The sequence below is a fragment of the Harmonia axyridis genome, chromosome 3, assembly GCF_914767665.1.
Source record: "Harmonia axyridis chromosome 3, icHarAxyr1.1, whole genome shotgun sequence".
NCBI classification, from domain to species: Eukaryota; Metazoa; Arthropoda; class Insecta; order Coleoptera; family Coccinellidae; genus Harmonia; species Harmonia axyridis.
This window is the reverse complement of record NC_059503.1, coordinates 32187606-32202703: the sequence shown is the minus strand read 5'-3', so window position 1 is coordinate 32202703 and position 15098 is coordinate 32187606. Positions and strand designations below refer to the sequence as shown.

The 15098-nt window shown below is 34.3% G+C and overlaps 1 protein-coding gene across 3 annotated transcripts in view; it reads right to left on the bottom strand.

The window, feature by feature from the left end:
• Nucleotides 1-15098, bottom strand: part of LOC123676703 (GTPase-activating protein CdGAPr) — an 83301-nt gene that overhangs the window by 46800 nt on the left and 21403 nt on the right. The window contains exon 1 of one of the 3 annotated variants that reach the window (XM_045612831.1): nucleotides 12274-12551. The exons of the other annotated variants lie outside the window; for them this stretch is intronic. Coding sequence (XP_045468787.1) covers nucleotides 12274-12321 — 48 coding nt within the window. The 5' untranslated portion in view covers nucleotides 12322-12551. Of the gene's footprint in view, nucleotides 1-12273; nucleotides 12552-15098 lie in introns of those variants that run through there. 3 annotated transcript variants of the gene reach the window in all.

Sequence of the window (15098 nt, the reverse complement as noted above, 5' to 3'; positions counted from 1 at the left end):
AACTGATCCCTGTATCCCATCTGAAAGTAATAGATGTCAGTTTGAATAACTATAAGTTAACAGCATAGTAACGGTCACTTATCGTTCAAAAAGCACGCTGGGGATTGTCAAAATATGTTTGTCGCTATGTTACGGACGTTTTTTGTCATTTAGATTTTACAGTTTTTATTTAATAATGACAACAAAAAAAAACAAAATATACAATTCTCGAAACTTAAAAGAACGAAAAAATAGTTGAAAATCGAATATTCTACATGAATAAAAGTACTAACTCGTTTCGGATTTTTTTTTAATCTCTCCTCTTCAGAGTACCAAATCAAATCTCACTCAATTCATTCACTTAAATTTGGACACCTGTTTCACCTATTTGAAGTAGAAAATGAATCTAACCCAAACTAACCGACTCACTTTGTTACACTGATTTGGCTCACAGAAAATGAGAACTCAAACACAAATGTCACAGAAAAGATCTTTTAATGGAGCAGAGAATATAAATATTCTTTAGAATCGTTTCTTATTAATTCTTCAGAATATTTATTAATTTAAAAATAAATTAAATATTTTATTAATTTAAAGAACCAAATCAATCTTTCCGTCTGATATCGACTATTCAAAATATACTCATATATTATTAAAATATAAAATTCCAATCAGTCAAAAGGCCAACGAGAAAGAGAGGCCATGACACAAAGAGAGAATCGTTTAGTCACGTGACCAGCACAGTGTTAATCATTTTTTAATTTAGCACATATAATAGGTTCACGATAAGAACTGAATTAAAATTAAAAGAAAAACTTAATTATTTCTTTAAATACAATTTTTCATTAGATTTCCATAATCTAATGGAAAAATGGCGATGACGTGTAATACTAAACTGTGAAAAATATAGAATAAAGTTCACTTAATGTTTAATAGAATAAAGTAAATGCATACACGTCAAAATAATGAATATTATTACCGTATTTTTCAGAGTATTAGATACAGAGAAGTAAGGCGGATAGAAGGAGAATTTCGAGCGACATGGCCTAACATCTACCAAATTTCATTGAAGTAAATTATTTTTTTCTGGAAAATTTACCGACTTGTATCTCGAAAGTTTAAGACATACGTACATAGCAGTTTTCTTGGCTTCAAGAATGGCCCTCTTAATATGAGTATATAATTAATTAAGCAACACCTGCATAATAAAAAATGAAATTCACATAATATGTTGCTTAGAAAATTGTCAAAATATGTTATCTCAATTGACAGGCACTTTTTAAAGTGGAAACCGGCCCCTCATTTTGACTTCAAAATGTTGTTTTACAGTCAAATGTAAAATCTTCACCTCGATTGAATCTGCAGTTTCGAAATTGACCGGAAATAAGTATTTCGAAAGGTCATATTTACGGAATCCCCTGTCGTATTATGTCCATTAACAAATTTAACTGGCGACATTCGAGATCCAAACATATTTATGACCTGCCAGGCCGAACCTTATCGTTTGAGACCATCCCCGGCTCAAAATTCGAAAAGAATATACATCATGACAATATGCTCGGAAATATATCATCAGAATTCGGGTGAACATAGTAAATTCTACGGGTTAGTTATTCTCCGAGTAATCTAATCCCAGAAGAGTTTATTCTCGGTAACAAGAATTTAAAAAAAAAAAGGGGACGAATATCAATGACAGACATAACATGGTCTGTGGACTTATTTTCCAGGATATGCAAGACAGATATACATCGCGACAAAACTACGCCTTCCGCCGTTTTCGGCGTCTTGGATCTCCGGAGATAAAAATCTATCCTTGCCACTTCCGCGGCGTCCAAATTAACAGAAGGAGGTACGCGTTTACAAAATATTTATGGGAGGCAACCTTTACGGGCGGCCACGCACCAGGAATAATAAAAGTAGGTATTGCTGGTATCTGAATAGGTTCAAGACGTCGGCGTCGCAAAGAGATATCTCAATTCGTTTAAACTCGCATACAAGATCATAATTCTAATTCCAAATTTTATAATTATCAAAATTATGACATAATTCTACCAAAACCTCCACTATTTGAAATATATTTTTTATATACAGGGTGACTTCATCAATAAGTCGAACCTTATCGTTTGAGAGCATTTCCAGCGCAAATTTCGAAAATTACAGATATTATAGTGAATAATAAATAGAGCGATCTGTTCGTTCAAAAATGATATAATCACTGAAAAAATTCTTCACTTAGGACCGAGGTTCAATAAATTAATTGAATACATAAGAAAAAAATCTTGATACTTTCTTGCGAACAAATTTTGCAGGAGCCACTCAGAAAAATTAAACAAGGAATATTCCAAGAAGCTACCCTGCAAGTTGGATAGTACTCCATATATTCCGTTCAATTGATTCGATACTCAAATACCACATCCCAATTCCATAAAAAATGTATGTGATTCAAGATAAGGATGAGGGGTGGAAAAGTGATACAGAAACTGGATGAGGCTTTCTCGTTTTAAAGGGGAGTTTGGTGGAGGATAGGGGTGGTAAGAATTTCGCTGATGAATCAATTAGGGGTGGTCCTATAGGGGCTACCAATACTCAATTTAATAAAGCGTTGAAGTGGTAGTATAACACGGTTTCAGTTTCAGAATTTTTCTCATAATTTTTCTGACAATGAATAACAACTCATTTTAACAATATTATCAAAAATACTTATTGTCAAGCGGCAATTGGTTTGAATGTCACACCTGAAGTTTGTTACATTTTTAGATTAATAAAAATGTATAAAAATAAGAAATGATTTCTTTCATATTCTGTCTGCTAGACCACAAGTACCAAACATGTTTGGAAACAGCTCATTTTTATTAATCTAAAAATGTAACAAACTACAGGGTGTTACATTCAAACCAATTGCCGCTAGTCAATAAGTATTTTTGATAATATTGTTGATTTAACTAATAAAGAATGTTACGCGTTACTTTATGAGCACACACAAAACTATTGTATTTTTGTCCACTCTGTACCAATTCGAATCGATATGTGATACATTTTTGGAATCAGCTCAGCTAGAGTAATCCGAAAATTGAGACAAAATGGGGATGTTATATTTAAAAAAAAATGACGGTGACGTCATTTCTCGAAAGTAATTCACCCTGTATATTAGATTATTATTTTAAAATACGGTGAATTGAAATCAAAAATCCACGTGTTTCAGGATTATTTCTTAAAATGGTCTATTCAGTTCCATACTTTACGGAGACAGTGTATGCATGTGCAGAATGAATTGAAACGTCCTTGCAGTACATGAGAATTCTCTCTATAGCCCTTTAACAGCCGGTCTGTCGTAAAAAAATGTTGAACGACATAAGAGTATCATTTCTATATTAACAAGATCACCATCTGGCCCCGATACTTTGAAGACTAGAACAGTGGCGGGAGAAACAGAATGCAAAGCACGGCAAAAATAATCCGCTCTCCCAAACATTGTGAACGACGATAAGATTCAATCGCGGCAAATCAGTTCAACGGATTATTTCAGTTCATTGGGAAAATCTAAAAATAATTCCGCTTGCCCCCAAATCCAACGATTTCTGCACCATTATCAATAATGTGTCCTGGAATTTTGAAAATATAAAATTGTGGGAACAAAACTAAAAGCAATGCAAATTTAAAAAGTGAATTTATTAATATTTTGATGACAGCATTACAGCTAATCAATTTCGAGCTTTTATGTTGTTTTTTAGAGGAAAAACATAACAATTTGAAAAGCAAATCTTCCACCAGAATTTCTCAAATGAAGAAATAAATAGTAATTCAAATATTCAAAACATGTTTGGTGTGCATTGTGAGGACGGAACATTTGAGTGTTTTTTATGATACAGCTTATGAAATTATGTATATTAAATCTAGAACTTCATTAACTTTTGGCATTAGATAGGGTTATTTGAAGGCACAAGTTTATGCAAACGAACATCAAGCAACCAGTAAAGAATGTACGCCAAAATCCTTTACACAACCGAGAATTCCAAGCGAATATACTAGAATAGAATAGTTTTGCATTATTATAAAGAACGAAAAAAAAATGGTTTCTCAATGAAGGAAAATCAATGCAGTATGAAAATCGAGTTTAGTCATAAATTTTATACGTGTACAGTTTTTCCAAATTCGATGCTCACTGAAAGCATCTTGAGAACTATAAGACCCAGAGAAAAATCTTCTTTGACCCCCGACCTCTTTTTTCGAAAAAATAAGATAGCAAAAACAGATCGCAAATATCTTGATTCCATCTCGTGTTGAAGGGTGTTTCTGAAAAATGACTAATATTTCGCTATACCTTGGTTTCTGTATTATTCGATAAATTCTGAAACTTTTTTCATCATTATCATTGAAATTAATTACCGTTCTAAAGATATAGGGGAGTGTTGAATTTTTTTTCAGATGAAACACCTTATCTTATTATTTTTCAACCGTTTTTTAACAGCAGATTTGTCGAAAAGCATCCTGTTATCGGTTTTTCAAAAATGTCATTCGTTTCAAAGATATAAAATTCTTCGACTTCATTCTTGAAATGGGAGTCATTATATATAAATATCTTTCATTTATTTAATGATTTCTTTCATTTTGTGTCTATTGTATAATTGCAATCAAGCAATATATGGGATGTTCCATTTCAAGAACACCAACTCTTCTCTATGTATATCTCTAAAACTGTAATTAATTTCAATGACATGTTATGAATATCATATAAACCATACAAATTACTGAGATTTCGAGATTATGGAATTTCATATTCTTTTTTGTATTCTATGCCCAATTTTTTCGTAACTTAATAATTTCGAAAAACCAATGTTTTCTCTTAAATAAATATAGCTAGTTTTTCTTTCGCTCGAATGCATCGTTCTCAGGAAAAACGAATTCTCATACTTCTCATCATAGAAATGTTGCCCTAGAATAGGAAAATACTGAAGTATGACAAAGTTTTATGCAAAATTTACCCTTGAAACCCCTAGTTTGAGACGCATCAGATTTAAAATTTCACTTCTGCTTGTTCCCCAATATTTTTGATCGGAGAATACGGTGGTGAATTAATTACCACTAATTTTGGGTCACCTAAATAGATATTCAAAAACAGGAAGTATACAATTTTCAAGGCGGTTAAAGTTTCTCCTTTTTTGTACAATTCTCAAGAATAATTACCGAAAATAACGAACCTAAACGTAGAGGAAAGTCGCTTAATTCTGGATAGTTGCCTAATTTTGGATACTGCATTATCTCAATATCCGTTTACAGTTTTCTTTGATTGAATCCACAGAACGAAGCACCCCCAACATAAAATGATCCCATGTGAAGCACATAGCTCGACTGTTCAATACTAGGTGACATAATAATATTATGTGTTTATTTGTAAAAACGAGTTTTTTGTTCCACCTCGTGTAAACAGTTATAAAAAGGTAAGTACTTAGCGTAGGATAGTGTAAGTTTACGAGGATGTATTAGAATAGTGGTAGAATAAGCCTATGTATTTGAAATAAGAATTACTCTTATGGACTTTTTGATTTTAATCACCTAACCTAGAGTCTAGTGGTTGCCTAATTTTGGATAGGAGAGGCTTCCTAACATTGGATATCCAAAATTAGGATATTCTTATAGAAAGACAGATGGAGAGAAATCCGCCTCGACAACTGACCCCCAATAACAACAACAACAATAGCACCTCAATTCAACAATATATTGAAAGTAATCTCCCGAAACAACAAACCGATGGCAGTGTTGAAACCAAATGGTTGTCGAAGTTCCAGATATTTCGCCTTTACCATCCTGCAGTACGGTACCTACTTCAAACAGGGGACGTAAAGCTGGTTCCGCAGCGGTAATAACAAGTACGCCCTATAAAAAAAAATTAGAAGCTAGTGTTAAAGAACGACAACGAAAAGAATCCCTTAAAAAAAAAGAAAGTCGCCAAAACTAAAATTTTTTGGAAAAACTAAAAATAAGACGATTGTTAAAACTAAGAAAATAAAGAAGAGTCAAGAGGTTGAAGAAGAAAGTGACTCCTCTGACTCCTCACAAAATCTTTTTTTTGACGATGACTCGGATATGCACGTAGATGGAAACGATGACGCAACGTGTATTTTCTGCAATGGAAACTTTTCAGCAGACCAACATGGAGAAGCCTGGTATACAGCGTTCAATTTGTTTCCGATGGACACACGAAGACTGTGCTGGTAGTGAGAAAACGAACGCTTATGTGTGTGATTTTTGCTCTGAATAATAGGTTCCCAATTTTGGATAGGGTATCCAATTTTGGGAACCCTTTTTTTTATTTGAAAAAGTGCTATATTTTACTTTGGTCTATTTATTATGTTCTTTTGAGTTGATATAAATATTTTTGTGAGCGTATACTGTTTTTATAGAGTTGATAACATATTTTAGGCACAAAAAAAATAATAAAATATCTTTTTTTCACACAAAAAAAGTTGATTAAGAAAAGCTATCCAAAATTAGGCGACCTTCCTCTAATTGGACTCGAAATAAGAACATCAAAGAAAGTGGAAGCTGGAAATAAAAAACTCAATCAATACTGCTGCAGGGAACAAAAATAATTTCCTAACAATCCCATACTCAATTGAGAGCACTTTATATTTATACATTCCGTCCATACAAATTGGGACCTCACACCATGTCGTGGCGCCACTGATCGAGAACTCGGCTCGCTAAACAATATTTATGTACATATCCGCGTCCGCGAGACTTTGGTTATTGAACATCTGCATCTCCGCTGATCTCTTTCGTTTTTATAACCTCGTCAAGCGTGTGTGTATTTCTGTGTATCGCATCTAGTTTCTCTCCGCTGTGCGATAAATAATATAGAAAGATGTTCGTCGAGCTAACAACGTTCTTTTGGCAGCCCATTAAAGCGATATGACGAAATGTTTTCGCCAGATCGAAGGTCTTGCGTAAACTTCTGTTTTAAACGGCCAAGGATAAACTTTGATGTAGCCCGAAATTTATAGTAGGACCGCTTGGTGTTGCAGAAAGAAAGATTATTTTTCCATGTGTTCGGAATTTATTGTTGGCATTAAAACATCCAGGGCCCTTGTGGGATTTGACTCGGGTTTCGAAGTAGTATACAGGGTGTCCCATAAGTGGCACGTCACAGTGACACCGGAGGTAGGTCAGCTAAAGAGGGACCTAACCAGCCTAACATGACCCCAGTAAAAGTTGCATGGTTTTCGAGTTATTACCAAATTACGTTTTTTAGTGAATTTTCACATTTTTTAACATTGTCAGGGTCAGAATTCTGCTGGAAAGCTCTCGAAGCTTATTTTTGTTGTTGTAATGGAATCTTAAATAGTTATTTAAGATGACATGAGTATGATTCTGTCAAAAAGTTATGTGGATTTCCGTAAATTAATGGATAAATCTTGATTTCAATTGCTAGCAAAACGAGAACTTCGACTTTGGACACCTGCTGTGAAAAAAAAATCCTTGAAACAAAACGAGCAAGTAACATCAAAAAATTGGGCATTTTAGACAGATTTAGAAATGGTACAATACACGAATCTTATGCCCATAAAACTAGGTATTTTCATCATTTTACCGATGCCCTACTTAACTACGTTGAAACTAGGAACCCCGCTATCAGGTAATTTTGCCGCTTGCTATGACATTACATTTGATACCGGGCTTTGTTATTATTTGTTAAAGTCACAATAGGGAAAAAGATGGATTAGGGGAAGCGAAAAAGGAACATCATTGAAAAAAAAGGTAAATTAATTAAAAACAGACTTAACTTTCGATTATTTATTTAATTCTTAAATCTAACTTACAGTAAATGTTCAAACTATTTCCCTCGGACTCTAATGCATAAATGACACCGTTTTATAAAATTACGATTCAATTTTCTTAGCTGACCTACCTCCGGTGTCACTGTGACGTGCCACTTATGGGACACCCTGTAGATATAAATGGTAGACTTTGAAATCCCCTTCCTGTAATGTAGGAAAACGCATGGTCGCCCCCTGGATCGGCATACCGGACATTTTGCCGGGGCGCCAAATAATAGGGGCGCAAAGTCAGTTTATAAAACAAGACATACTTCTTGATACAAAAATGTTTTCTTAGTGAACATACCACTCTTTTTATCAAAATAAAAATTGCCAAGCGCCAATTTTTTCAAATCGAGAACTCTGTCGTCTTTTTACTATGTGTCGTACTTTTAATTATTTCAGGGCGTTTTTCGATAAAATTGTCCCGAAGTTTGAAAAACACTAAATAGTTGCACCTGAAGGCTCTGTAGAATAACTACATTTTTTTTTCATTTTAATAAGTTGTGTTTGAGCAACTTATTGAATAAAAAAAATGAATATTTAGTAATAGATAATTTTATCTGGTAAATAACAAGACATATCAATTTAATAGCAGCCAATGAAGGTACAATTAGACAGTTAGGGCGGCAAAATTTTATTTTATTTTGCCGGAGTGCCAAAATGTTTGGCGACGGCCCTGGGAATACGTATACTATTTCCTAAAAAAAACTTTCCTTAATACATTAAAGTTTTAAGGTAAACAATGACACTTAGTTGAACGGAAAAAACAAAATATACTTTCTGCCAGAAGTAATAACAAAACTTTAAAGCACCATGACGTAGAGTTATATGAAAAGTTACATTAATAAACATACAGAATGTTATACTATTTAATTTAACCCACTTGCTCTGATTGGTATTTAAGCTAACATGAATGATGCATGTCATACTTTTATTTCATTAAAAATCTTATTTATTTCAATATTATACATGACGATCTTTTTTGATGAATAAAAATTATTGAAATCAAAAGGCGAAGGACACTTGGGCTGAATCAGATGAAGAATAGGGATCTCAAAATCTAGGGTTCAGCAATTCTGTAAAATAGGTAAATTTTGACTAGTATACATTTACATTTCAATTTGTACAAGAAACCATAAATAATCAGAATTTTCGATATTATAACTACATATTTTACAAAACTTCGATCGATTGATCAAAATTAATTTTAGTATGAAAGCTATAATAAAGCCAAAGATGAACCGAAATCGATCACAATAATAATTATAAACAACTCAAATTAATACATGTTCCTAACTACTTGGATCATGCGATCTATATATTGTTATATGTTTCTCTTAATAACTAGCTCCATCTAAATCTTAGAAATAGCTGAAGGTGTCCATAAAATTTGATTCGACTATGTAGAAATGATCAATTAAGTGAACTAATTATTTTACATCGTATATGTGGAGAAAAATGAGCTTCATTTATAACTCGACTGATTTCAAAAATAGTTTTTGTTCGAATCCTAATTTCCTCCTCTGCCAACTATATTATAGTATGAGCTCCAATAATACTACTTTATTATATCCTGTTTGAGGATACAAAAACACAAATGAACGCTATTCATTCTGATGTCAATAAAGCAACACATATTGATTATTGTCCTATACACTCATAACTCAAAAGGAGTTAGAGCGATACATGCCATTTGGTTTGTTTACCCATTCTCTTCGTTCAATTCAAGCGTATTTTGCGATGTTTACTATGATTGGAATTATGGAACAAATATAATTGTGTTTAATTTTGCATTACAAATGCAATTTCGCGCCAAAGCAAAACAAATTTCAAATAATTTCTGGGAAACAAAAACATATCTGAAAAAAAGATGGATTTTGCACCAACACAACTAACTTCCCACCAGCACTTCAACGTTCTTATGTCTTATTCCGCTTATATTACTTCCAAGCAACAGTTTTCACTTGAAAGAAGACACGAAAAACGTGATCAAATCCAGAAATGCGTTCAAGAATAGTTATTTATAATACAAGTGCAGAAGGCATTGATATTCTTCCACGAGTTCAAAATTCAAAAACGAGCCACGAAGTGGCGAGTTTTGGAATGAACGAGTGGTAGAATGAGCCTTCGGTACGAGTATTATACATTATTTTCTCTAATTCATAGCATTTTCATTGAAATTAATGAAATATTTGCATAAATATAATTTAGTGATTTCTGCATTGAAAAATGTTGGTTGGCAGAACTGATTTCTTTAAGGCAAATTGATGAATTGACAGATAAAGCCGTAGCGGAAAGTTCGTAGTGCCAACATAGAATAATAAAATATAACCATGAAAACTGTGCGTTTCTGATATATTCTCGCACGATTTTGTTCTACAAGATGTGGAAGAATGAACGGAATAACCACAGAATTAGAGAAATGTTTTGATGATTCTTGGAGGCCGGTTATATGCAAATAATTTTCAGTTAGGTGGATAGGAAATGAATTCCGATGATTCCGATCAAATGTGAGCATATTAAATTTATTACCCGATAAGGACATTTCTAAACATTACTTCCTCTCCTCTACATAGGTAATAAAATTACACATGATTTTTTTGACGATCATAGCAAAATTCAGCTAAAATTGAAGCAATCAAAAGTGTGGCCGAGGACTTCGATAGTTCAAAGGCTTTCAACGAAACAGGTTGAAAAATTATAGCCTTGATCAGCATTCATTTCTCTCACGTTTCTACAAATATTGGAGGACTTGAAAAACTCATGGTTGGCTATTGACCCATTATCGGTCTCTTTTTCTGAGAAACTAACAAGGGTAGTATTCATTTTTGGCCACCTTCTTTTGTTTTCGAGTTATAAGCGAAAATTGGAAAAATGGCGATATCGAAAAACATTTATATCTCCGCTAATACTGATCATAGAGCTCTGAAATTAAAACATTATACAGGCACCTTTTTACGTAGAATCCAGTGGCGTGCTCGTATTTTCAAAGAACCCTTTTGAAAATACGAGCACGCCACTGGATTCTACGTAAAATAGTGCCTGCATAATGTTTTAAGCTCTATCATCAGTATTAGCGGAGATATAAATGTTTTTCGATATCGCCATTTTTCCAATTTTTGCTTATAACTCGAAAACAAAAGAAGGTGGCCAAAAATGAATACTACCCTTATTAGTTTCTCAGAAAAAGAGACCGAGAATGGGGTATCAGATTTTGTCTATCTCATCTGGTTTAAAAGTTGTAGTGCTAAAACATCGAAATTTGCCCACCCTGTACTTTTGTCAAAATAAAGTAGCACTAATTTAGCACCCTAATTTAAAGAATTTCAGGTTACCTCAGTGGATGTAGAATTGCCCATCTATAAAATATTCTCAATAATCTACCCCGATTATTCGAAAAACAATACCTGATTGTTTTCATCCACACCAAAATGCTGAATATTTGTGATCAATCTAATCGAAATACCTAACGAATCCTTTAATTCATCTAGATCATAGAATGAGTATTGCGACAGGAGATCTTTGAGAGATTTTTAAATACCTTAAGATTTTGAATTTCTCTTGTAGAGATTGATAGCTTATTGTACAACTGTATACCAGTATAAGATGGACTCTTTTTATAGAGGCGGCATGCGAAGGAGATTACCATGGCTTGTCTTATAGTTATGATTGTCAGCACTTGTTATGAAGTAATTTGGATTATTTTTAACGAATAGAATAATTTAGCATTTTGTTTTTTTTAAAGTGGCCTCTCAGGAAGCTCGCCTATGGATCCCGAAAATAAGACGTATTATTTTCTTTTGTAAATTAAACAATTTTTTTCAGAGTCTAGAGTTTCCCCATTATATAATATTATAAGATGAACGAGAGTATGTCATTGCATAGTATATATTCATCAGTTGTACTTGGAAGAATATATTTTTAACCTGTAAGCATAAAACTGCTACATATCTTCTTAGAAATATAATCAATACATGTTTGAAAAGATAGTGATGAGTCGAGAAACGTTCCAAGGAATTTTGTTGTCTCAGAAGACGTCACATTAACATTTTCAGTATGTAATTCAAAATAATAAGACGCGTTGGGATCATTCGTTACATTGAATTTCATCAGAACCGTCTTCCCATGAATTATAATTGATTGATTTTTTGAACACTATTCCGTGAATTAATTATAATTTGAATTCAAACTATCTTGCAGCTATTCAGGAGAATTATCATAGCTTGCAAAAGAAACATCATCCGCAAATATGACCTTACACTTCGTTTTCATAAATTCTGGTAGGTCATTCATAAACGTAATAAATATAAGTGGATCCGGTACCGAACCTTGAGGAACACCCAGGTTAACTATTGTTTGATGCAGCCCAAGCGGAAAAAATCCCAAGACATCTTCCAGAAAAGAAGAAATTAAAGAATTTTTTTTGTCAACAATTTGTACTTAGAAGAACCCCAAAAAAACATAAGAATATACTAACTTTGGTAAGGTAGTTCACGCAGAACATGTCATAACATCCGCAAGTCATCGGAAATCCCACGACCCTCCATATGACCGGACCACAACACCATGTGTCATTTTTTCGTCGAACAGCGGGCACGCACAACGTCACTGAGTCACCGCCAAGGCGAGGGGGCGCGACCGCACGTCATAACGATCCGCAGACGAAGACGACGTCGACGAGGGGTACCTGCTAGGGCGTCGGGACGCTAGTTCGCGAAACGGTGTCGAGAACGCGACCGTCGATCGAGTTGTGGGAACGGCGGAAGTCTAGGTTAGAAGAGGCGGCGTTGCCGCATCGCCGCGAAAGGAGGGAGGATGCACGGTAGGTTATACTTACAGGGGGCTTTCGTGAAGAAAGCTTACCGGCACTGGAGGCCGGTTTGCCCCTAATGCCCGCCACTCACGAAGCGTTTCTTCCAGCGTTTGGTAGCTAGCGTCGAAGAGATTCCAGTCGGGCAGTCAAGTTCATACTCTGATTTACAGTCGTACGGCCGTGTCCCGAGCTGTCTGACTGGAATCTCTTCGACGCTAGCTACCAAACGCTGGAAGAAACGCTTCGTGAATGGCGGGCATTAGGATAATTGAAGACAAACGTGTAGCAATGAGCGAAGCATGATAATCATCCTTGGCGCATTGTTGTAGTGGATTTGGGGCAGAATTTGACATATGGGTTCTTTTGCACCAAACTACCTTACAACATTTCAATTTTCAGCAGTAATAACCCTAGGGCATTGATAACACAGGGCAACAAAAAGTTTTTTTTTTGTTCCTGGGATTTTAGAGCTGATTTTAACTATTTTGGGACGCTCAATCTGTACATGTAATCAGTTTTTCTCTGTCAGCTCTACTTTTTTAGATACATCAATTTATCTACTAATGTGGAAATGGGGCTTTCTGAATATATTCCAGAATATTGGCAGTTCAAAGCGAAGTTTGAAATGTGTCCTTGTACAGGGTGGGCAAATTTCGATGTTTTAGCACTACAACTTTTAAACCAGATGAGATAGACAAAATCTGATACCCCATTCTCGGTCTCTTTTCCTGAGAAATTAACAAGGGTAGTATTCATTTTTGGCCACCTTCTTTTGTTTTCGAGTTATAAGCGAAAATTGGGAAAATGGCGATATCGAAAAACATTTATATCTCCGCTAATACTGATGATAGAGCTCTGAAATTAAAACATTATACAGGCACTTTTTTACGCAGAATCCAGTGGCGTTCTCGTATTTTCAAAAGGGTTTTTAATTACGAAGCTATGACCCAAAGTTATGTTTTTTCAAATGGGAACACTAGATTTTTGTGCCATTTTCTGAAAGCTTAATTTTTCCTGATTTCAAAAATATATAACATCGTATGATTCGTATTAAAATAAATAACAGAAAATGGTCAAAAATCTTTTTTTACTTAAGAGTCTCAATATTTCTATGGTTTCAACTGTTGATGAGCACAAAAAATTGAGCTTTCTATAACAAGAGCAGTGTCAATCTGATTATTTCTATGCTTTTCACTTATTTCTACAAAATATGGCACAAAAATCTAGTGTTCCCATTTGAAAAAACATAACTTTGGGTCATAGCTTCGTAATTAAAAATCCTTTTGAAAATACGAGCACGCCACTGGATTCTACGTAAAAAAGTACCTCTATAATGTTTTAATTTCAGAGCTCTATCATCAGTATTTGTGGAGATATAAATGTTTTTCGATATCGCCATTTTTCCAATTTTCGCTTATAACGCGAAAACAAAAGAAGTTGGCCAAAAATGAATACTACCCTTGTTAATTTCTCCGGAAAAGAGACCGAGAATGGGGTATCAGATTTTGTCTATCTCATCTGGTTCAAAAGTTGTAGTGCTAAAACATCGAAATTTGCCCACTCCGTACAGGGTGGGCAAATAAGCGAGGTAAGCGGCTATATCTCAGGATCCACTCATCGTAGAGACTTTGTTGGTTTTGTTGCTTCCCACCTTTCGGTTTTAGCTCTTTGGTCTTTCGCTCTTAGCTACCCACTATCTAGTTCATCGTAGAGACTCGCGGTAAAAATTTTTACCACTAAAATGTACAAGAAAAGGCATATAGAATCAGCTCAAAAAACCTCGACACCAAAACAGTTGTTCCCCTGTGTAATAGGTAATAGATAATTTTATGACAATCGAAAGCTCGTTACTTGATAACAACTCAACAACTCAACTCTGTTGAGTATTGAGTATTGTAATTGTTGGCTACAACTTTTACCCCATCTTCTTGGTAGAGCTCGATAAGTGTTATGGTAAAAGTGTGCATCTTTTGGGGCTATCCACGAATCAAGCCATTTTTTGGTGACTCAGCTCAGTCGCTTATTTTCATAATTAATAAATATTTTTTCGACGAACATCATCATATTTTTTTAATCGCTATTTCAGGATAATTCAATTTATTCAGGTCAACAATGTACACTTTTTCTACATAATGACACCTATATAAATCAGCTCGAAAAAAAGCAAATATCCAATTTCAAAATAAAACATTCAAACTTTCTTTTGACACGCGTTGTTTGTAGTTTACTTAAGCTCACAAAAATACTCCCAGTTATTGAGCATTTTAGCATTTCATTATTCATGCTTGCATCGAGATTTCACGCAACACTCACTTGAACACTAATTGATTATGGTGTGTTTTTGATATGTTTTAGTCCAAAGAGAGACAACACAAGCGAATCTTGTACTTTCTCTCAAGCCTCGTCAGAAGCAAGCGCATTAATTATCATAATACACAACAGGGTAATCATCATAATCGAAGCAGTAAGAAGTCTTCTGGAGTGCGAAC